We start from the raw sequence: 25,309 nt of genomic DNA on the forward strand, positions 1-25,309 counted from the left end.
TCTGCACAAACAAACAAATACCACTGTCTTGACATCATAATAATATTGTCCCTCGTAACCTACATTTTTCTGAGCGTGATGGAGAAACACAGAGTACATTTACCGAAATTCAGCAACTTGGACCCAGAATAGATCAAAGACTCAATAAAAACAGGCTGTGAGAAGAGTGTGATCTGGAAAACGAAAGTAGTTATTTACCTTGTCCATCCTAGCTGTGTGTGCATGTGCGTGTGTTTGGCGTGTGAGTGAGTGCGAGTACGTGTGTGTGTGTGTGTGTGTGTGTGTGTGTGTGTGTGTGTGTGTGTGTGTGTGTGTGTGTGTGTGTGTGTGTGTGTGTGTGTGTGTGTGTTAGCGCCGCCCACAGCCTCTCTCCTCCGTGACGTAGCAGGCAGTATGTCGCCAATAGTGTTCAGTTGTAGAAATGGCAGCGCTGAGACAGGAGCATCGGTATGGGCTCTCCTGTGGCAAAATCAACAAAAACAACCCGAATCAAACTCTTTATCACGTCAAACTCACTGACACTGCCATCCGGACCCTTGAAGGCTACCAGAACCTGAAGGTAAGGAAAAAGATCGGCTTGAACTTTGGAGCTAGTGTGTGTTTTTTTTTCAGCTATATTTTCTATTATCTAAATCGCCTCCCAACTCCGGGAACTGTAAAATCCCTGTTGGGAAGCTCGTTCTTCCCTTTTGTTAGAAAAAAAGTAAAGTTTAAACAGTTGAGGTGGTCACCTCGACAGAAGCGTCGGTGGCTGTTAATGTTGTTTTTGTGGTTGGCTGTTATAGAAGGCTTAGCTGGATTTATTGTGATCATAACAGGCAGTTCAATAGATCAAATGAATGACGTGATTTCATTAAATTCCCCCTTTAAACCCTGAGTGAAATGTGTTTTGTGAAGAAAATGTCAGGCTATTTCCAATGCTGCTTGTTTACCAAAGCGCAATCTCCCGAAAAAAAAACCCCAAATGTATTAAAGTTCATGTGTGACAGGCAGAGGTTTGTGAAAATGCCCTGAGATTTAAAACCTTTGTGTTGTCTCTGCTTGCTATGCATACACTACATCGGAAATTCACTTTTTAGATAAAGGACGAACACATATTGTCAGTCATTAGATGTGTTTTTTTTAAAGGCAGTTTTCGTTCTCGCTCGTTTCGCTCTCGGGAATAAATTAATGAACAAGCTATCAAGCAAATTATTCGACTACTCTGAATCAGGAGACTGTTTTATTGCTTTTATGGTCCATTAGATTAGACCGAGTTAATTTAGTCTATCCAAATGGTGTCTCCCAGAGCAAGGCTTGATAAGGCAGTTAGTCCCACAGTTAGGACAGCAGTTGGAGGCTCATTTGGCTGAGGTTCTTTTTTTTCTTACAGGAAGGGGGGGTCAAAACAAATAAGTGTGTGGCCCGGAATAGACCTGCACTCAGCTGTATAGTCTGCAGTGGGCTCGACGAGTTGTTGCTGGGGTCTTGTGTGTTATTGTTTTTTGCTCGCCCAGCTCTGGAGCTCATTGGTCTTTGAAGCAGAGTAAACTCCAGAGCTCACACCAGCTGACAGCCTCCTCCAGGCCAGATCAGGCAGGAGAGGTTACTGCTAAACTTTTCCAAGTCAAAGACCATCCCAGAAAATACTGTCTCCCACTGAGGTCAGGGAGATTGTGTGCTCAGGAACCTCAACCTGAAAGATTTTCCTGTTATTAGATGTGATTTGTGAATGAATTTCAATTGACTCTCATTTTTAAATAATTTAAAAATAATTTAAAAAGCAGAGTTACTTTCTGTTGATCAACTTAGAGTTGTATAATTTCTCAAAGCTGAGGTTATTTTTAACGTCTTTCTAAAGGGTAATATCCTTGCAGGTTTAAAAAAAACAACAAATAAAGAAGTGAAGCAATGCATTTTGGAACATTTCTATTGATCCTGTAATTCCATAAACTGTATGTAATACAAATCATTTTATAATGGGTTTATTATTGTGAAGCTCCATTACCAACAACAACTTTGGGTTGCCAGGTTGTAAAAATCCTTTTGGCTGAATGTTTTGTATCCATTTTGTAAACATGCGGTTATAAACGGCAACAAGAACTCATGGGTCTCTCACTGTCTAAAAAGCTATCATGTAGGCATTTATAAATCAATTATTTATTAATTAATTAATTGGGACCAAATGCTGCAGACGGATGAGGATAAACACCATGCAAAGGGATTTTTTTTTTTACCAGAAACCTAACAATTTAAATGATTATCTATGGCTAGACATCTATCAATTCAATTACATTCAAATAGCTTTATGGCACAACCATATTGACAAACAGTATTGCCAAAGCTTTGTACAATAAGTTATTAATCTATTACTGACATGAAGCTATTATAATAAATTGTATTTGTGCCGTATAAGTGGTATCAATTGATTTGCTATAATTGATTTAATATGACAATAGATTATTGTCATATTTTAAATTATCATTATCAAAAACGAGCTTCTTTATTTTCACTTGTGATTAACCATCTGATTTTGCCTAGGGCCTTGTTGTCACAAACATTATTTGCTTTAATATTTATTATTTCATTCAATATTAAACGATAACGGGTGATGAAAAAAATCACAACAATACTTCAATAGGGAAGACATCTCCCCAAACCATAAATAATAAATTGAGAGTGCTGTCAATCACAGGCACAGCTGTACTTGGCAGATAATTGTCTCCATCTATCAACTATGTATCGTGTAGCCTCAAAGGCAGATTTTTTTTTATTTCAATATTTCTCTATCTGGGGGGAGGGGGACAAAATATGATGTTCTGGAGCTTGGTTCACCATGGTCTTGAAGATCAGTACAGTTATAAACCAATTCAATCAATAAATACAACTAAGATCAAACATGCTCAGCAACTGACTAACACAAGCAAAATTCCTGTCGTCTATAGATTAATTTATCAAAAACATTCCTCTGACGATAAGGGAACCAGAAACTGAACTGTTAATTTAATGATATATAAATATGGCAGCAATTCATTGGTGTGAACTCTGACTCTGTTTTGGCATTTATTGAGGAAAGTTTACAAATTCTCGTCTCATCAAGCAAGGCTGCTGTTATCTAGAACAATGGGCAGAGCTGAAAGAATGGTGATATACTGTATTTTCACTCATACTGTATGAGCTGTTTGTTGGATTTATCATGATTACTGTATCACTGACCAGTTTCTTCTTTCTCTGTCTCTCTCTCCTTAGGCATCATTACCAAAACAGCCAGCGATTTGCTTCAAGGGGAGCCAAGGAGTAAGATGTTTTGCATGTTCTCCCCTAATGCCTCAGAAATTGAATGCTCTAATTGGTTCTGTTTGCTGTGGAGCACACTTGTGACAGTTCCTCTGCACATCTTATTTGATTATTGAACACTCGCATGCATCAATTGAGAGGTCAAAAATCCTCTCATTGAAATGGCAGTCGTCAATTTTGTTGCCTTGGACTTTTTTTTTCTTAAAACCAAAAGATCCATCAACACTGAAGTTGTGGCTAATTTGAATGCAATAAAGCCCAGAGTGTGATGGAAAGTTGTCATTAATCTACCAAAATACTTGTCACTGAGAGCACGAGGGCATTCCTATAGCGCCTGGAAAGAAAGATGCCTGTGTCCGTCCAGATTAGCCGGGCAACTATTACACCCGCCCCGGCCCTGCCTGCTAGGCTACTACACATTTACCACACAATCGGCCCTGTCTAAAAGGAGCTGGTCTAATCCCTGTAAGAGCCGATTGCATTGAGGAAAGTGACTTTGCTCTGTACACAAATGCCGGCCCTGTGTGCTCACATAGACCCTGGAAGCCCTAAGACAGGGTACGCTATACCCCCAGGCTGCTAGCCAGGTTACTGGGTCAGGCTCGCAACTGGGGAGGCTTTGTTCAGGGAGGGGGAAGAGGTAAGGGGGGTTGGCGAACCCCGGGGAGCCCCCATGCCTCCGTGCCTGTTGTCTCCGTGCAGACATGAAAGATTTGAAATACAGGAATGATACACGAGCAGTGGAATTTTTAGGGAGGCAGGATGCAAAATGTGTCACACAAATATTATTATGTAAACATGTAATGAAACATCTGTAAAATGAGCAGCAGATTAACCTGCTCATAACAGTCTTTCTGTGAAGAAATGTTAAGTGAGGGCAATTTAAGTGTTCTTTAATCACTGAATAGGATTTGGTGATTATATCTTGGTTGGCACATTACATATTCAAATTGCTTTGCGGAATTCAAGCACAGGCTCCCTCCCCCCCCTGACAATAGTCCCAGAGCTGGACGATTGGGCATTAATGAGGTAGCTGCAACCATTGGTGATGGGGGAGGCTAGATTAAGCCGTTAGTGGGGGGAGGATGTTGGTGAACATGGCAGTCTGGCATACAACAGACCGAGAGGATCACCAGTATCTGTGTCTCCACGTTGGAGGTTTACAGCAACACAGATGTAGTCACTTTTTATTTAATGGATACATGTTTGCCCGAGATCATCCCTTCCCCAAAAGCAGCATGAACTTCAGGAGGTCATGTGTAGTGAGTGAGGAGGCTTGTGTCACTGACAGTTGCCAGCTGTAGAGGTCCATCACAGAAGCCACGACTGCTCCTCTCTGATCTTTGTATTCGCTGGCTCATGTCACATTTCCTGTAAGGGGCACTTCCAGGGCCACAAAAACCAGAGGAATTCTTCAAATCACTGTCCTGGCTTCTCTCCAGGGCTCAGTGGTATCAAGGCCATGGCTCCTATCGAGAAATAGCACGCTGAGGTTTTTCGGCTGCCTTTCTCTCCGACCCTACGGCATTTAGCCTTACTGTTGTAAATTGTCTGCCAAGCTTGTTATCATGTGATGAAAGACACAGGCTCTCAGATGCCTCTGAATCTAGTGTTCAAGGCAACTTTCAAACTAACAAGTTACAATCGTTTACAAACATGTGCTATTTCTACTCACTTCAATTAAGTATAAACAGACGTAAAAAATGTGTGATATTGGGAAAGTGAACCGAATGGGTTTGATCAATAACTAGTGTAAAAAAAACAAATGGAAACTGATATAAATCTAAAGAAATCGGAGGAGTGCAGAGATAATCTTTTATTCACATTACATAAAACGTGGAAGTTGAAAATAAATTAGATTCCTGGAATACTTTGAAATGATCACCAGGGATTAAGGAACATATTCAGAGCTGGTCTGGGTTCCCATGGCCAGGAATTTCACATCCTAGTGCTTATTTTCCTTCCGAGCTGGCAACGCCGCCTGCTTGTTGGCATGATCTACTGTATATCCATTCAGAAAGAAATGAAGCTTTAGTTACTTTCCTATTTATTACATCAAGGCTGTAGGGTGAACATAATGAAGTGTGTTTTATCCATTGTTACATTGCTATTTTTGGAAACAACATTTTTCACATACTTCCATTTCTTGATTTTTCCACTCATACCTCTGTATTGGTGAGTAAGCACTGCATCTCAGCAATAAGTGCTATTTTGTTCTTCTGAACTTATCTTTTATATGTGTTATATTGCCGTAGTAAACATGGACATTACATTTGAATACACTGTGTTGTGCTGTGTCAGGTGTGACAACAGTTTCATTTCTTATTCAGTTCATAAATGTTGAAATGCAGTTGCCAGCGTAATTGTTTTTTGTTTATGGCCCTGTCTGCATTTATGTGCACAGCTGTCACACAAAGGCAGTTGTGTTGGGATGAGGGGAATGTAGAGGTGCTTTTTTTTAATTCTTATGACGACTGTGTGTGAAGGCTGAGCTTCCCCTGGGCTCCCTCCCACCGGCCCTCTTGATTATTTTGCCATTTCACCCCATGCCTTGGCTGAGTCCTTGGGAGACATCAGGGCCTCTATCTCACACACGGCTGCTCTGATTCCACCCCCCGCCACCACACCGCTTTGCTTCGCCTCCCGCTCGCACTGCAAATAAGCTTTTGCAGTGTGCAAGTGTGTATGTGTCCATGCACACATCATTTTTTCTCCTTTTTTTCCTGGAAGCTAATTAGAATAACAATAACAGGAATGCGGTTTCAGAGCCGTCCTCTCCCAATGGCACAGCAGTGAGAGGGAGAGTTGTCCCACGTGTTTCTGAAAGGGCACACGCCGCTCTATTCATCCAGATGTGTTAAGCACGGCAAAAGTCTCTGTTCTCCGCTCGTCTGAGACCCACTGTGTTTACGCAGGGCGGGTAAGCCTAAGGATCTTTGGATCATACAGTATATTTTGGGAACAAACCCCAAGAGATCCTGCAGTTGAAGAGGACTTCTCTTAAGTTAGCTCCTCTGTCATTATTGTGTTCTTTGCTTCAAACAAGGGATTTCGAAGGATGCCATGGTGACTGTGGCAGTGTTTTAGTTGGGTTTTCAGAAAGCTGTAAAAGATCAAAAATCCATGGCACAAACTGGGCAAGCAGTATGACTAAAGATGGCAACATGCAAGTGTAATAAAAATATATCTATATACTTGCCAGAATTAGAACACACACACAGTTTTCTGTTTTTGCTGTTTGTTTACATTCCCATTCTGAAACCATTAGGACCACAGTTGACACCATCACCCTGGGAAACTGGAAATAGCAACAAGGAAAACTCACAATAACAACACAGGCTGCTTTAAAAAAGTAGCTGAGGGAATATGCAAATTGAAATATTTTTTTAGTAGTTTTTAAGTAATAGGCTGAGTATCCCAGAACTGAGCCAGCAAACTCTTGAACGATTCAATGTGGACAACCATAAAACATAAGCATTGACATGAAATCAAAGGCAGTAAATGCAGCAGACTGATGTTCTAGATTGATGATAAATGTTTGGGCTCTGGAGCTGTGTGCTCATTTACTCCAAGGTCTTGTTGGTATCCGTAAAAAATGGTCGAGGACTGACTAAATATAATGCTTAAGGTGCTGTGTGTAGTTTATTGCAGTATGGTGCTCCAGTCTATTGAAATCTTCTCAATCAAATGGAGACCCCTGACCATTTGTGACAGTGTGTTGACTACATTTTACAGTCAGTTGTCTTGTTAGTTGTGTTCTTAACATTCTAATGATTAACATAATCAAAAAAACTAAGCCTTAATTTCCTAAACATCTAAACAGTTTCAAACCATTTCTCAATAAAACCTTATATGTGTTTAAAATAGATAAATACTTTTTGGATAATTAAAATGAAGTTACCATTCAAATAACTTACAAGTGTTATGATCTTACTGTGCAAAGCTGGTAGTTACTAAGCCTCTAATACTCATTTGGTATTGTAAAAAGGAAACAAGGTTGACGATAAGGAAATGTTTCATACAGCAGTGTCAGGAACTGCTCTCTAAGGAATCACAAACATTTTGTTCTTGGGTTAAAATATGTGGCCCAACAGGATATGAGCAGAACAAACATTGCAAGTAAGCATGGGCAATGTTTTAGTTTACATTAGTAATGAAGCTTAACTCCAAAGGCTTGAAACCAACACAAGAGAGCTACTGTTTAACCCAAAGACACAGAACTTCAAAATGGCTTGTATAATCCTTATTAGTTTTGTGTTGTAAGTTACACACGCTATAAAAAGGGTTGTCTCATCCACCACACAAAGCAAAGAATGCCTCAATATGAACAAGGAAGCTTAAACGTTTCCAAATGATGTTATATATATTTTTCATAAGCAATCACAATATTATTGAACTCATGAAGCTAATTACCTGAGACCAAACACGTACTGTATCGGTTCTTACTATTGTATTTGAGATTGACAGCTTGAGTGCATTATTTGGCTCACGTCTTCAATCCATGCAACCTGGTTTTACACATGACACCTCAGTGCATGTTTCGGATTTCCCCTTGTTTATCCAAGTTACCCTGCAAGTTAATCGGTTTTGAACATATTTTCCAACGTACAATCTGTGAATTGTTAAAGGATTACGGTCCGCCTGCTTGGGTGGAGAGAAAAGTCTTGTAATGGTAGTATAGCACACGTGGTTTGTGGGATTGCTCCACTGAAACAGGCTGGGAATCAACAAGGGAAAAAAAAAAAACTGGTGTCAGTGCAGAAGCCCTAATAACCAGTGTGTTAAGGGAATTAGAAAATTCCCAAATACTGGCACCATCCAATACAAATTAGTCAAGGTTTAAACGGGGGAATTCATAGAGAGGGAAACAGTTCCCTAACACCTAACATGGGCTTTTAAAAACCTCCATCCCTCTGTGTATAAAGAGAAAGGCACCTACAGTAAGGAGGGCTGGGGGTGTCGGGGGAGGGGAGACAGAGAGTGTTCGTTGAGGTTGACAGATTAGCCCCAGCCTCTTGGAAAAAGACTGATTCTGCTTGGCATAACAGGCAGTACCTTGGGGGATGCTCGACAGTTGCCCATCCCCATATCCCCTGACTAACTCCCGTCAGTCCCCACCCCCCCTTCTTTTGCTTTCCTGTCTCTACCAACCCCCCTCGATGAATAGATTCTCGAGCACAGGAACCACCACTTCCATTCAGGCTCAATGAAAGCATGATTTAGATTTTAAGAGGTGATGCCACATGTTTTAACAAATCTGAGTCACAGTTGAATTCTTTATTTTACAGTATAAAGCTTGGGGACTGTAAATAAGAGTAATGAATGGGACCCCTGCTTTCTCTGGGACAATGCACTTGCTTCTGAGATTGTGACACATAAACAGGTCTGACAGTTTATTGTTTTTATATGTCAATGCATCACTTGGAGTCTATATGATCGATGATCTATATAACATTTTGCACCAACATATGAAGTAAAAGAGGAACAAATACACTTGCTCCAGCTGGGATCCATCCCCCTCTTCTTTGCTGATTTTTTGTCACATTCCTAAAGGAAGACTATTTGGGACCATCCCTCATGCACTGGCTCTACTGGGAGCCACCGACACCCACCTCCATTCCCTCCCCTTCCACCATACACACCCCAAACCCCCAATCCCCTCCTTTACCCTCAACAACACACAGCCACACGTCCCCGCTGTTCATGAATAATCCAGGCGGCCCGACAGGCCATTGCACTCAGCTTTGTGGGGGAAGAAGCTAGAACAAAAGACGGGCAGCTCACAGAGCAGCTATGGCTGAGTAGGCTCAGATGAGAAGACAATGGTAACTAGTGTCAGTACAGACAGGGGCAGGAGGCAAAGACTTCAGAGTAAATCACATATCCAGGCGCCGGCTCCCATCCCAGTGTTGCCATGCCAAATCCAGAGCTGGGAACCTTGCCTTCTCGCATTCGTCTGCAGAGCAAAGACAGAGTGAGAACTAACGTCTCATCTTTCCCTGCAGATGTTTGGCCTGCAGAATCACAGGACTGAGGGGGGGAAAGAAGGTCTTTTTAGTGAAGCTTTTTTCCCTTCCTCAACAAATGGCAGGGTTAAGAACTCCGTTTAACCTCATCAAAGATGAACAGTTTAAACATGCTCAGGGATTTAAAGATGAAGTTTTACAAGGACATCCCCGACAGTGTCCTTTGTCCTTGTTCAACTGCTGAGCCCCCTGCCAAGAGTTTCTGTTCCAGTCCAGTTCACACCTTACAACAGCTTGAAAGTATTTGACATCTCCAAACACACAGGCCCTGGAGTAGCAGATGTGGCTGGCCGAGGCCACAGAGGCAGTTATTGTATCAGCCTGTACGCCCCATGGGGGGCTGCACTGACAAGGTGTTAAGGATTGCCGTTCTGAAGCCATTTGGTTACTCTGACTGTAACCGCCCAACGGTTAAACCTGACTCATATCTCAATACTTCAACTAGGTCTCACTGATCTCTTCTTTTACATAAAGCGGTTTCAGTTTATTTAACTGACATGTTAATAGTACACTTTGATGACAATAATTCCCCATTAAGCTTTTCTCTGATCCTTATCATCACATTAATGGCATCACACAAATATAATTTGAATATTATGGAGCATAAGCTATTTGATCAATTATTTCCCTGTGTTCTGAGATGGTGAAATAATGCTAATTTAAGAGATATCTGCATAATTACTAAAAACACTTACAGAGGGAAATACAAATTATACATCTGGAAATTATTTGAATAAAAACTGAAATCATATCAATCTTAAGTGCATTTTAATAGTTACAATGGCATTTTTTCAAAATATACAAATTAGTATTTTTTTCATAGTTGACTACATGAGTCAAAATAAAGGGTCATTAGTAGCTCTGAGCTTATTAATCAGAATCGGAATTCCTTCATTCGTCCCACAGAGGGGACATTTACATTGTTAAAGCAGTATCGATAGAGATCATAGATAGATATTCATCATGGGATTAATCTTATTTGGTGACCCAGAACATGATGCACGTCTGCAGTAAATGTATGTGTGCCATTCAATCAAAGCAGCATAATATTAAATGTAATCATAACATCTTACTGTTGCTCTATAAACCGCTTAGCTATCCCGGTGTCTAATGAAATGTAGTTTGAGTCTTGTGTCTGTTTGATGGCTTTGTATACATACCTCATAGTCCCTGCCATGTGAGTATTGAAGCTATTCTTTTTCTATGCAGTAGGATCATCTCTAAAAACTATTCTGTTTGTACTCATTTTGATTTATTTACCATTCAACATGTTTAAATTAAGGATTGTTAATTGGGTGCCTTTGTTTACATTTTTGTTTGTTTGTTCATTGTGATTCATAAAAAGTTTAACTAATATTAGACTTTCTCTGTGGACATGGAGCCTAAGCTGTCAACTAGATATTTGACCTGACTCCCCGCATTTGCCCTGTGGGAGTCTGAGGCTTCCTCAACCTAAAAAAAGAAAAAACAACCACATAAACATACATGAATACACACATATTCACAGCCTCAGGGAATCATTCCATAGCTCCATATGGGGATGTCTATGACTCGGCGTCTCTCTGTAAGTTGACACCTACTACTTGACTGACAGCTTCTTAAGGATCACCAACCTACAGCAGGGTTTTGTTGTTGGTATCCACAAAATGTCAAAGGTCAACTATTGACTCTCCTACCCTGCATACAGTATACATAATTAATAGATATATATGATCTATTAATTAATGAAACATTATGGGTTTGAACTTCAATTTGTTCAACATTGACATTGGATCATTAACCAAATATACTTAAATAAATAAATAACATTAAATGCTTTCCTCTTACAAATGCCACATTTGAACTAATAAGCATTAAAACACACCATAGCTCAATGCAATACACTCAAAGGTTTTAAAGCAACAGGTGAAGCTACTTTATGACCCCATTTTAGATACTTTCTATATAGATTAAACCGACAATATATAACATTGTAGTCAGTAAAAGAAAATGGAGGTGCTTATAGGCAAATCTTACTTGAAATGCTACTTGCTTATATTGCAACATTATCTGTTTCGAGGCTTTGTGTCAAGCAAAGCTAATTGTTGTAGCTACTTTATATTTATGTTAAAGACCTATAGGTCTTTAATCTGCTCTCTGCAAGAAAACGAATAAGCGTTCTTTAAAAAAGATCTCAACTCTTTAACAATTCTGATTGTTGCTCCTACTTATTTTTCGTTACATCTCCATTTCAAGGGATCAGAGAGCCAGGCAGGTTACACTTTATTGCATTGGATAAATAAATATTACAGAAAGATTTTTTGCTGAACTTTCAAGTTTAGGGTCTTGTGTTTTTTAGCTGCAAATTTGTGAACCTGATGTTTAACAGACAGGCTCTTCTTTACGAGTCAGAAACTGGGACCTAATGGGTTAACCGACATATGGTTTTGTACCCTAGAAGGAAGCTGTGAATAAAACGGGGTCGACCTCTGAACAGTCTGACCTGAATGACATTGATTAGAATTTGAATGTGAAGTGTGCACGGTGGCATGGATGGGGGTGACAGGCAAATCTAATGCATGGCTGGAGGGGCTCATACTGCTGCCATTGATTGAAAGAGGGGACATGGTGGCACTATTACGATGCTAAATTTGTAAATATGTGCTCTCACCTCATCAAAAGCTGCCTTTCGTTTAGCAGCATCCTCAATGCATAACATAATCAAATTCAGTTTTTTTGCAAGCCCTTCTCTGCGTCAATTACCCTATTTTAGTCACTTGTTGCTTCTAATTTTGGTCAAGGCTCCTACTACTTTACTCTCTTAAACTAAAAGGTCCTGGGGACATGGCTTGCTTCATGTCCCTGCTGGCTTTGATGCTTTTTTGGTTGATCGTCCTTAATTAGCGTAAAACCCAAAGCAGACGCATGTCGGACTCAGCTATACCACTTCATGTGAACGGTCAGACATAAATAGGTCAGAATTAATGGTCAGCTGTGTGTCTCAAGTGTTCACAGCCTTGTGAGCTGCTTTGCTTTTTTTGTTGACATGGGTGGGCTTGTGCACATGAAGGAAAGCTGGAGGCTAATGGGGGTTGGGTGAATGGCATGCATTGGGTTTTAGAAGAGGAGGAGGGGTGTCGAGGAGAGGAACTGTTCATTGGCTCCATGCTGCAAAAAAACTGCTTATGGCTTTGCTGCATGACTGGGCATTTGTGACAGCTATAGTCCTGCCTGCCACATCTGCTAGGGACACTGTGCTCTCAGCCAGTCAGCTTATAATCAATCACTTACGACTGATAACTAAAGAGGCAGCTTCAGGTCCATCTGACTAACGTTTGTTTTTTTGAGAGCTCTTAAAGTGCCTGTGAGCTGTTGCAGCCATTTCAAATTAAGTACTACTCATTAGTAAGCACATATTCATGCTTGTAAAGGATGTTTGATTATCATTGGCTTTCTGTTGAATCTAGGACACTATCAACAAAAGTACTAAACTGTCAATTTTCAGGCTGAAACACAGCTGCAGGCGCTGTATGAGAGAGCCTCTCTGCCAACTGTGTTTCAAAGAACATGTTACCTGTTGGTTAATGACTTCCTGTGCTGAACTGTTCTTATTAGTGGAAGTAGGTTTTTGGGTCATTTTATGTAATACGTTTCTAGACATCACCCTGCCGGCTTGGTTGTTGCTAGGGAGCCACAGACAGTCTGTGACAGAGGAGGTTATAGCCCAAGTGAAAAAGCTGTCCACCATTGTTGTGTTTTGACTTTCAGACAGGCTACTCCCATAACTGGCTACAGGTCATCATCCCTGAACTGGGAGTTACAACGTAGCCTCTCTGAGTGGGAGATTTTAAGGTCACATGTATTTATTTAAAAAACTACCAGTAAATCAAGATGACTCAAATGGTTTCAATACAAGACGCTGCTTTGTTGATTTACTTTGTCCAGGGTTTTTTTCTTTTCTCTAAGAGATCAAATTGATTCAGTTCAGGCTACATTTGAGATAAACATGCATATTAGTAAACACAACACTCAAATTAGCTTTGCAAGTAGATACAGTCAAGCATGTTAAAAGTGCTAAAAAACACAGATAGGCTGTGAAAGCACAATAACCAGAAAGTGGCTTTTTGTTAAACACTCTTTTAAACTAAGTGTCTATTGATTTTATACTAATTGTTTTTATGTTTCTTACAGTATGTAAAGATCCCAGCGCCAACCCCTGAAGCTCCCGATGGATTCCGAGTTTTCTCATTCTACCTTTCCAGTGACAGCAAAGACAAGCCTCAGTCCAGCTTTGACTGCATTCATCAGTATGTCTCAGGGTAAGCAGCACACATAACTCTTTCCACGGTTTACCACAAATGGAATTTGTAGTAAAATTGGTTTCTGGGACTGCAGGGCCTTACCAAACACTGACTTCTCTCTTCAGTACTACAACAACAGACAGTAGAAATGTCATGCTATATTCAAACAAGAATACAATAACACCTAAAGGATGTCATACCACTACTGACCTAAGAAGGTGTGATCAGTAATTATTGAGAACAGAGCGGTAGTGTTTGCAGTAAAGCAATGTGAAAGGGTTGGTTAAATGCTGTGATTAGTGCTGCCAGACTTTTAGCCTTTTTAAACTGATGTATAACACTAGCAGGCACAAGTCACAGAACCAGTTATATTTTCAGACGCAATTTGTAAGCTTCAACTCACCGCCTCTCTCCTCCACACAGGGAGGGCAGGGATCACCTGGAGGGCCAGGGTAGCATTCAGGACAAGATCACAGTTTGTGCCACAGACGACTCCTACCAGACGACCCGGGAGCGCATGTCTCAGGTGGAGAAGGACATCTGGAGCCGCTCAGCAATTGAGATCAAGCCAGGGCCAAGTAAGCTTTTGCCTATTCGCTGTGTCCAAATTCTGGTGTATCTTCCTGCCTCCGTTTTATGTCGCAAGCCTTCAAGCAGGGATCAAGGACAGATAATTTGAGTTTTCATGTTCCCAGAAAGTTTCTAAACCATTGCTTCTAACCATTTTATCATGCTGATAATTACCATATGGTGTGGAAGTTATCACATAATTGATCAAAGAGCTTCATTGCAATTATTCATGCGAGAGGGATGCCTCTCTGTCTTGTAATTTTCCTTTCATTTTGACCAGACTGCTCAGGCACTGTGCCAGCTTGCCTGCCAGCACTGTTAATGTGATTGAGTTTGCTAGAAGTATGTGTTAACAAGTCTCATACTGATGAAGTTTTGCCTAAATTGTAATTACACTGACTGGAATTTAATTCATTTTCATTTGATAAAATACTTCTTAACATTATCTAAAGAAGAGTCCGTGCTTAACCTCAAACGATTGGGTCCCTAACACGCAGGATCTTCTACTGTCAATTCATTTTCTCTAATCACTGCGTTCTCTTTGCTCGTGGTTTTAAAGTCATTGTCGATTAAATTGAGCATGCTGCAACTTTATAAATGATCTAGACATGAAGCTCCATGACATTTACAGGTCCCGTGGGAATTTAAATGTTTGTGTAGATCATATTTAATGAATAGAAAACACACTGCAGACCAACACTAAAACATGCTGTGACGGTAATTGCTGTAGCAGCCAGCTGTTGGAGGTGGTTCCTACACTTGACGTGCCATGCCTTGCTGCCCAGATAGTCTCTCAGAGCCTTTTAGAAAATAAATATAATCTGGCACATGCATGCATCTAATAAATGTTAGTAAATACATGAGAAATCTCTGTTAAAACATGCAGTTACATGTCTTTTAAAGCACATAACTTTCCTTACTCCTGTGGAAAGCAGAGAGAAATATATTGGTTTCGGATCACAGTATGTGCCATATGCAGCGGGGAGCACACAGTTATTTGTGGTGATTGACTGTCTTTTTATGGTACAGTAAAGCTATACTCATCAGAAAAAATGTCCATATACCAACTCAAAATTACAGGCTGTGGAGTAGAAGAATGTCCACAATTAAGACGATGATGTATGATTTGAAGTGCAGTTACATTCAGGGAAAAGAGGGCACTGACAATTAGCAGTTAAAATGTGTGCACACACCAGGTGTCGGACAAGTTGTAAAAGTTCAAAGAACAGATAAATATCAAAAACAAGTCTAATATCTTTTGATTTTTAATCCTGTATGATATTGATACCCTATTACGAGCAGTTGCTACTTTTAGTGTTAGTCATTGCTTATAATTACGCCCACAACTTAAGCATGTTAGTTACCCTAAGTGAGACATCTCTGTCACCTGGTGTCATAATACAAGTTTCCTTAAAAATGTTTAAACCTTTCATCAAAAGGCTTTAATTTATGACTATCACACAAAGGTTCTAGTTGCTGCTTGTTTGAAATGTGGCAGTACAGGTTTTTATTTTCAGCACATAAAGGATATTTGCAGGGAATCTCTAGTACCTGGTTCAAGGTAGTTGTTGAAACAAGCTGCTGCAAAGCTGTTGCATTTTGCAAAATAGATTTAAAGTCACTTCCTCTGAATATTACACTTTGTAATGAACAGTTTTTACAGTATACATTCCCCTTATAAATATAAATAAATTCTGGCATGCTGTCCCTGTGAAAGCGATGTTAGTCTTGACCTATAGCAACCTCCAAAGTATGGCTTAAGGTTGTAATGAGATTACAGTCTGCAGATATCTATAAGCACTGCCTGCCTAGGTTCAACTGAATTAGTACTGCAACAGGAAGAAAGGGCCTCTCTGTGTTACTTGCTTTAGATCCCATGCTCTTCTGTTTACCCAGTACTAGGCAAGCCCTATTGCAACCCCTTTTAGCATTTTCCGCTCGCAACAACATTACCCTGCCCACAAAAAGGGAAAATGTATAAGCACAGCCCTTTGCCCAAGGTATTTATGTAGGGAAATAGCATTTTCAAACTGAGATAAAAGTGCTGCACGTGCTGTATCTGTTGTGTGGGCATAAGGCAGATTCCTGACAATAGAGAGATATAATAAAAGATTAAGGCCTTTCTTTCAAATTAAGGGTGTGATTTGTATAAATGGCCCGAGGACTGAATTAGGAATGATATGTTGGCTGCTCTTACAGGATACAATGAGCGTGTGGGAATCCTGTTATCAGATCAGTTACAATCTCTTTGGTCTTGTCTAGTTTTCTGTATTGTAGTTTCAGTATGGCCATTCAAAACCAGCTTGAGATTACTGCTTGGATAACTTGTCGAATAAAAAACTTGCCCTTATCGTCAACAAATGTTCTGTTGAAACTGATGCGTGTCCCTTTGTTTTGATCTCAGGTAAGTTTGTGAAGGTCCAGAGGAAGCAGGGTCTGGTATCAGGCTCAGATGGCAGCAACAAGCACTCCCCCAGCAACAAGAGGAGCCTGGTTCCTAGCCCTGTGGCACACCGGCCCTTGAGGGATCGCATCATTCATCTCCTGGCCTTAAAGCCCTACAGGAAACCTGAGCTGCTACTGTGGTTGGAGAGGGAGCGGGCCAGTCTAAAGGACAAGGCTGACCTGACCTCAGTACTGGAGGAGGTGAGACATCTGTCACCTAGCCAAATAAACACAGTTGACAAATGATTTAACATACTCAGATGTAAAGTAAAAGATTATATAAAAATGCTGATTGTGATAAATACAGATTAAGCTTTATTTTGTGTCAGTAAAAATCCCGTTAAGGATTAAAACTATAATCATAAATTAGTCCCTATCTTACCACTTTTGATTTGATATAAATGAAAGTCTACAGCTCTGAAAAGGTGATGACAGCTAGTTTATTTCAGGCGTATTTCCTGTGTTCACAATGTTTGAGTGTCCCACTGCAATCATCAAGTGGAGACTGCACCGCTGCTGGTAGCTGTAATTAGGCTGTGCTTTAATTATCTTTAGAGGAAAAGATTGTGTTTTGACAGGAGAAGGGGTGGGGTGTCTCCAGCTGGGATCTGACTACTTTCAGAATTGAAAGTGGTTGGTTTGTCTAGATTTGTATCAGCAGGATTAAGTTGAATAAGGGCAGGGTTAAACTGTTTTTCTGCAGGAACAATACAGACCCACTGAGTAGCAAACAGGTCTTTATTTAAATATAAGGTTGAGTTAGAGCATTGAAGGTTAACACAGTGTTTTTGTGACCAAAGCTTGCCTCATTTTTTTTTGTACTCTGCTCTTTTTCTGTTGATTTATTTACATTGGGATGTGTTCGTTTTTCAGGTTGGTAAACTGAACCCTAAGGACCACAGCTATACTCTGAAGGATGAGCTCTACAGACAAGTCCAGAGAGACTGGCCTGGATATGTAGAGGAGGAGAAGCAACTCATCCACAGGCTCCTGATGAAGTGGTAAGTTAGCCATAATACACAAAAATCTGTTGTTTTGTTTCCTTGAGCGAATTGGAAATGTTTAAAAATGGTTCTGTTTAGGCTACTTATTTCTAAAAGCAATGGTTCAACGTTTGGAAAATACACTCCAGTTAGATGAGAAGATGTATATGTTTGCGGCTGCGCTAAATGTAAAGCTAATGACAACAGTCAATTACTGTAGCTTAGTTTAAAATTAAGATGCAAAACACAGGGAAACACCTAGTCTTGCTCTGCATGGAAGTAACAGTATTAGCTTTTAGCACCTCTAAAGTTTACTTATAAAGAAATTATATATTGTTTGTTAAATACACACAAAAACCCAATATTTTGATACCTGCAGTGCCAGGCTACTGCTTTTGATTTGTATAGCTAAGCTAATAGCCTCCTGCCTGTAGCCCTTTATCTACTGTATAACGAGAGAGTCGTATGCATATTTTTATCCAAATCTATTCAAGAAAGAAAATAAGGAAAATCATCCCAAAATAAAAAGTCAAACTATTGCTATAAAGATGTTTAAAGACCCATTTGGATAAAAGACTATGGGATGGACACGTTTTGACAGTGCTGGCGTGACTACAGAAAGGACACTGAATTCATGTAGAAATCTGCTGTGATCAAGTTGAAAGGGGAGCTTCTAAATTACTACTTCTCTGCACTGATGAACCTCTAAGTGGACACATCAAAGCTGAGGAGAATATTCCCTGCACCGTGTTGCCAAATGGCATTAGCTGGAATGGTTCAGAGCAGCAAGGCTGAGCTTTTCAGGTTGAGCTTCCTCCCCTTGTAGGTTTCCTCAGCCTGCCAGTAAACATGCCGGCCATGTGCTTCTTGAGCTTTTTGGAAAAAGCTCAAGTCCTTTTGGCTGATTACACAACCCCCTCAGTTTACAACCCCTGCTAAATGTAAAAAGCTTACAATTGTAGTCATTAAATTGTTTGCCAAGCATGATAGAACAGCGATAGCCTGTAAATACTATAAACTCCAGATTTCTTCAATGTAGTTTATTCATTTATTGGAGTAAATTATTAGCATTATTTTTTTTGTAATTTCATTGTTCAGCTCGTGTTTAATTTCTCCAAACTCACACTGGCCGATTAAAAAGGTTGCATGAACCCATATGGGGGTGTGACTTGTTTGAGGAAGGAGCTGTAGGAAGCAGATTAACAGAGAAGAGGGTTTGGTCCTCCAGAGGTTAAATCTGCTGCTATTGTTCTGCTCCCTGGACTGTGTTTTGTCTTTGTGCTTGCCCCCTGTATATTGCATCAATAGAGACACAAAACACAACATGCAACATTAAATTGCCAAAAAAAAAAGCTTTGATAACATTTTAAAGATTGACAGTTTTGTAATGTCAATAATTGTGTCTTCTGTGGAAAAGCTGCCACCACTGTCTGGATGGCGTGTCATAACAAAAATGATAATTGCTCATCCACTCACTCATAACCAAGCTTTATGACCTACATACTGCCTCTTCCTGTTTAGCTTTACAGGCCATTTACCTCGTAGTTACTGTCCGGCTGAAGGTGCTGTGTTCTCAATCTCTCTTCAGGAAACTACAGCCACTCCACAGTAGCCAGTTGAAGAGTCCCCAGTCCAACCAGTCATTCCACAAAACTCCCGGGGACTCTCCTTCACATCTCAGCCCTGCCAAGAATCTCTCTGTGGTAATTATTCACCTTGAATGAATTATCTTCTGATGCTTTTCTTTCTTAAAAACTGAAAATAGATGGGGTGATTCCTCTTTTGCCGATACACATTACTGGAAATATGATACACATACTTCCGAGTTAATATATTTGCTAGGCTCTGTGTAAATATAGCTCTGACTGGAATTGAAGGAATAGTTACACAATAATTAGATATGTTTGCAGTAAATATATAGCTAGTGCTCCTTAGCTTAATATGTTATGTGTTAAAGTATTTCTTGGGGATCAATAGAGAAACTTCATGACCCCTCGTAAAATTGTCAAGTCACTTCTGTTTTTGCATCGATTACACAGATGAAATGCAATGTTTTCATAAGTGAGTCGGGATATGAGGGTGGTGTCAATCTTCATCTTACTCTCTGAAAAAAAAGAAGAAAAAACACACATTACAAAAGGTCAAATTACTCCTTTTACATTAATATCTAATCTTAATACATAATACAGGCATGTTTGGAACACCTCATGTTATTTCCACTCTCATGTCAATAAGAAAAAGCAAATCAATCATTACGATCTCTTTCTTCTCCTCTAGAAACGGCCTTTGCCCTCGGACCCATCCAACTTTCAGACTCCCAAAAAACAAAGACTGTTAGACCAGTGTCTGCCACTGCAGTCACCATCTCACGGAGACTGCATCCCCAATGGGGCTCGTAGCTCCTCTGGTCATGGAAACTCTAGAGTACAGATCAAACTGGACTTCGACAAAACCAACAATCATCTCCAGGGGAGCCCAAATGGACTGTACTCACCGCACAAACTCAGCGGGTCATCTACTATTCCCAAACCGGAGAGGACAGAGCCAGCTCCCACTGTACCCAGCGCTAAGCCGCCACACACTGACACATCCATTTGCACTGATCAACCGCTCACCAACGGCCAGCATAAAAAAAAGAAGTCCAAAAAGCACAAAGACAAAGAACGAGAGCGCTTAAAACCAGAATGGATTGAGACGAGTCCAGACCTGAAACATAACCGAGAAAATCTCAAAGGTACTGTCATAAATCAGTTTTTTATTATTTGTTGGGGCCATGAAATTAACAGCTTGCATTTAGCAAAAAGGAAAAAAAAGATCAGGGTTGAGTTATAGTTGGTGCTGAAGGCCCACAAGGAGCAATTCATATATTTTCATTCGAGAGAGCAGTGAGTGTTGTTAGTGCTCTAGCACCTTCTCTGCCCTGCTGTCCTCAGTCCCCACTCTAGTCTGTTGATGATTGACTGTGAAACAGCTGGGTGACCTACGGTTGAGCGAGGCAGCATGCCTCCTACTCTGAGGCTGCTGACGTCACAGCTTGCCTTGGATCAGATCTCTTATCTGAGGGAGTGATAAATTATTCCATCAGCCTTGATATGATAGGTACATTATCGCATTTTCATTGACAGATTGCTTTAACATATTTTTGATGTGTGTGTGTGTATGTTTGTTTTTCTTATCCACAGATCATGAGGGGGAGAAAACACCTGTCAGTCGAACCTCGGCAGAGGAACTGCCTGAATATTTAATGTAAGATTTAAACACACTGACTGTGTTACATTTCTGAGTCCGAGATTCAGAAGGGATTAATGATTCAGGAATGCAATCCAAATAATTGCGTGATTTCCCATATACAATGTAAAATAATCTGTCATCAATAGAGTAAAATGAACCACATATCTAAATGAGCTGTCATAAAGCTTTAGTGAAGAAAACACATGATGTTATGTCTTACATTTTTACATCTGGTCAACACATCATGCTGTTAAATCAGTGACGTGTCAGGCCTCTTACTCCAATGTTCTGCATTGCCATCTACTGGAAGGAATTGGAAACATCTTAGTTTCAAAAGATCACTTCTTTCCATCAATGCTTTGAAATAACACCTTGTTTATTTTCATTTTTATCAGAAAATACAGTACCATAAAAGCACTGGAGCAGAGGCAGGAGTATAAGGACGACTTCTGTGCCGAGTATGATGAATACAGAGCTCTTCATGCCCGGATTGGGGCTATCACAGAGATGTTTGTTCAGTTGGGCTCAAAGATCAACACTCTCTCCCCGGGAACACAAGAGTACAAGGTACTGTCAGGACCAGGGGCCTTTAAAAGCCCAGTTTCTGATAAAACGCCAAAACAATAAACTGTTCAGATACATAGCATTCTAACACTTTTTCTTTTGTCATCTTTTCAGCTCATGGAGGACCAAATACTACAAAAGTACCGAAAGTATAAGAAAGTAAGAATAACTTGCATTTTAATTTAATTTCCTGTAACAGTTCTGACACTCATGGACATATTGTTTTCTTCTGAGCCATTTAAAATAACCAAAATAATAAGTGATGATAAGATTGTATTCACTTTATCATTGAGGATATGCATCATAGCTTGCCAATCCACTAAGAGGTTTTTACTTTTAGATTTATATTTAATTGCCTAGTACTATAGAACATCAATTTATCAAATACTGCTAATGAGAGTAAGCCAAATAACACTGGAAAAACTCCAGCACACCTCCCAAAAAAACCAAGGACATGATGCATTTCTTTTGAGAATACACAGATGTTCTTGCATGATGCCCATCACATAGAGGTTTCGTTACTGATTGCTCACTTCTCCCTTTTTTTTTCTTCACAGAAGTTTCCTGGGTACCGGGAAGAGAAAAAGCGATGCGAGTACCTCCATCAGAAACTGTCGCATATCAAAGGCCTGATCACAGATTATGACCTAGCGCAGGAACTCTCTTAGTAAGCAGCTTCTACCCTCAGCAGGGTTTAATATGACTGGACCAAAAGACTCCTAATGGACCCAAAGACTGCCCAGCTGGGACCCGGAGTACCTGAGACACTTTTCACTTTACTCCTTCGAGTATTTATGGAATCAAGGAGCGGGTTATTTTCTAAAAAGTGGGCCAAGACCACCGACTCGTGATCAAATGTTGCCCTTTAACATTTTGTTTCTTTAATTATGATTATTGGCTGGATTCTTTTCTGCTGTATAATGGTCCAATGACGAAGTGTAAGCCAAATCCGTTTTATCGGAAGTGCAAAGCAGATTTGATCCTTCCTGCTTAATGCATTTTTATTTTATTTGTTTATTTGCTCAGAACTTTAACAGATCTGTTGATTTATTAAAAAATCTTCAAAAGTATTACATTGATGGTACAATCACTAATGGGGAAACAAATGCTACTAAAGCCTTTATACTTATCGCACAACAGGAATCCATTTATTTGCTGTTTGCTAATAGAAAGTCAATACATTCACACCAATTATTTATTAGTTACAGTAATAAGATCAGATAGTAAAAAGGTCTCAGCCATTTTCAATGTCTCTCCCTTGGAACCCCATGCAAACACAGTCTTATCATGGATACAAAAAATACATTTCTGCAGGACTAAACTTCCAGAGGTATTTGTCAGTGCATCACTAAATGAAAAGAAAATGTAATGTAAAGCATAATATGCAAAGTTCTTCAGGCTTCGATCTTGAGTAATTTTACCATGTAGCTGCCAGCCTCCTGTGTCATTTCTAAGAAATGTTGGAATGCCACAAAACTATTCCTCCCAGTACTTGAATGCTGGTTTCAAGATAGTGCTTGTGCACATATGAGTGTCAACTTCACCCACATGTAGCCTACCACCAACTGCCTTTTCATTATCAGCTCTCTCAAATCGTCTGGTTATTAGTTTATTGATACTCACAGTGATCATGCTTTATTTAAGCTTTAGATGAATGACTAAAAGCTCTATGAATCATACCTTTTCAACCTACATGCAGTTTTAAAAGCGTACAGGGTATTTAATCATGGTAATCACGTTTGATTTACTATGATTTTGCTTTGGTTGAAGTCTGGAGATTGCAAAAGAGAGGCGTTTTAATAGTTGGATAATGTCATTTTTAGTACACAGATGGCACTATCACTGAGTTCACACCACTTTGGTTCAGTTTGGGTGTAAGGAGCAGACAGACCTCTAGAGGGTGCTAACGACGCTTTTAGACTTTCTGGAATAAGTTGTCCCAAGGCAGGATGATAAGAATAAACAAACTGTCATTGTATTTCACTTTATAATTAGCCGTAGACTGATGTAGGAAATTGATTTCAGATTGCAGTGTTCTCTGGACATTTGGATCAATGTAGCCTTTTCCACAACTTTTGTCTTAATGATTGCTTTAGAATGGGAGCTAGAATTTGCCTTAACACGTTCAGTATGTCAGACATTTCCAAAATTATGCCACCCCTGTTGGTTTACCATGCACAGTTCAAAGCATTCTCAGACTTTTTATTGTACATTTATTTTAGTTTGAAGGAACTTCAGTTACTGGATAGTTGTTACTGGATAGGTATTGTGTTATCTGTGTTCGTATTTTATTTATGTGTTTATCTAAATCATTTTCTGTCTCTGTCAGATAATCATAAACTGTTAGGGAATTTAAGTCACTCTCCAATCGTATCAAGTTCCACTTTCAAAAGAAAAAAATCATAGCAGAAATGTATACAAAATAATGTGCTTTCCTTTTCTTGATTTGTCTATGAAAATATTAGTGGGCTTATTGTCATATTAAGCAGTTATTTTGCTTAAGGTAAATGTACGTTGTTCTTTTTTTACATTTGGTAGATTACTTCTGGTATGTTTGAAGGATTTGAGACTGGCAACTGTTGCTCCGTCTTGGCACATATGAATGTTTCCAAAAAAGGAATATTTATTAGCACTGATTATTGGAAAAATTTGAATTGAAAGCCCAGATTCTGAGCAATTATTTTGGCTGTTTGGATCTATTATAAAGACAAGACCACACACAGTTTAGTTAAATGTGCCACAAAGCTCCACTCAACAAGAAAAATTATCTGGTGGGTCAAACAAGTGTTTTGTTCTGGTACTGGATCTGCAAATCCACGAGACATGGTTCAAATGTATGTAAAGACAGGATATACAAAATGATGTCCATGTTCTTTCACAGAATTTTTCATTTAAAACCGAAAGGTACTGAATCAGTGTTTAAATTGTGGTGAGCTGGTAACAGACAGAAAAACATTCAGACCAACAGACGTGTCAAGTGATAATTTACTAAACAAGTCAAGGGCCTCCCATTTACCACAAAAGTGGTATTGGTCAATTAAACAATACATATGCAATCAAACAATCTGCATTATGGGCAAAATATCAGTCTAAACAGTATAAATTAAGTTATTTATACCATTCATGTCAACAAGTTGATTTTGGGAACCAGACCCTTGATGAAGGGTGCTAAATGTGATGTGTTTGTTGTTGTTTTTTTACTGTTGCAGGAGCTAACTACTGATGGTGCCTTTTCATTCAAAGAGCAGAGCCACTCTGCATGTAACTGTTTGGTATTCTGTAAAGGGCCAGCAGTATTTAAACATCTGTAGTTTCACACTGGTGCCGCTGTTCAAAGTGCTTTGTTCCTAATCTATAGATTAAGTTGATATCATCATGCCTTGTCAAATGTTCTTTGGCGCTGAACTTTTTCCCAGATATTTGGCTTTTTTTTTGTAATACAAGGTTTTCACGATTAAAATGCATCTTAAGTTAGCTGTGCAAAATAATGTCCTGGATTTAGTTTGCATTTCTATTTGCAGCCCAGCAAACTATTTCAACAGATGTAATACTGGTGCATTGATTGGTGTGTTGGTACTGGAAAATATAGTCTTGTTGAAAATGTGAAATCAGACATTTTGCCTATTATGAATCACTGCAATTGGTCTACCCAGAAGAACAAACCGTTTTTATTTATTGATTTATATGCATTTGTCCTTTTATGGAATCCATCTTTGCAGTTAGTTATTTTGTTTTCCAGAGTAAAACTCAAAGTATGGTGAAAGGGAAAGGGAACATATTTTTGCAATTGTTAATGGTGGATACTTTATCACACAGTCATTCACTTGAGTAAAAAGCTTTCAGAAGAAAAGTGTACGGTTGTCTCAGTTTAAGCAAAAAATAAAGCTCTTTTGAATTTAACAATGTGTCATGTTTCCCCAAGAGGGCAGTGTTA

At 39.6% G+C, this 25,309-nt stretch overlaps 1 protein-coding gene across 1 annotated transcript; it reads left to right on the forward strand.

The window, feature by feature from the left end:
* The first annotated feature begins 421 nt into the window (after positions 1-421).
* Positions 422-25,278, forward strand: LOC134878119 (RNA polymerase II elongation factor ELL). The gene is made up of 12 exons (XM_063903944.1): positions 422-559; positions 3,229-3,276; positions 13,473-13,600; positions 14,006-14,160; positions 16,557-16,798; positions 17,471-17,598; positions 19,169-19,283; positions 19,858-20,314; positions 20,763-20,826; positions 21,207-21,378; positions 21,490-21,534; positions 21,933-25,278. The coding sequence occupies exons 1-12, from the start codon at positions 422-424 to the stop codon at positions 22,041-22,043; spliced, it is 1,803 nt and encodes a 600-aa protein (XP_063760014.1). The 3' UTR covers positions 22,044-25,278.
* Positions 25,279-25,309: the final 31 nt, after the last annotated feature.

The sequence above is a fragment of the Eleginops maclovinus genome, chromosome 2 (assembly GCF_036324505.1).
Source record: "Eleginops maclovinus isolate JMC-PN-2008 ecotype Puerto Natales chromosome 2, JC_Emac_rtc_rv5, whole genome shotgun sequence".
Classification (NCBI taxonomy): Eukaryota; Metazoa; Chordata; class Actinopteri; order Perciformes; family Eleginopidae; genus Eleginops; species Eleginops maclovinus.

Coding starts and splice junctions, on each gene's coding strand:
- LOC134878119 (XM_063903944.1), top strand. CDS start 422: ATGGCAGCGCTGAGACAGGAGCATCGGTATGGGCTCTCCTGTGGCAAA. Junction 3,277..13,472: donor GCTTCAAGGGGAGCCAAGGA/GTAAGATGTTTT, acceptor TGTTTCTTACAG/TATGTAAAGATCCCAGCGCC. Junction 16,799..17,470: donor TGACCTCAGTACTGGAGGAG/GTGAGACATCTG, acceptor TTCGTTTTTCAG/GTTGGTAAACTGAACCCTAA.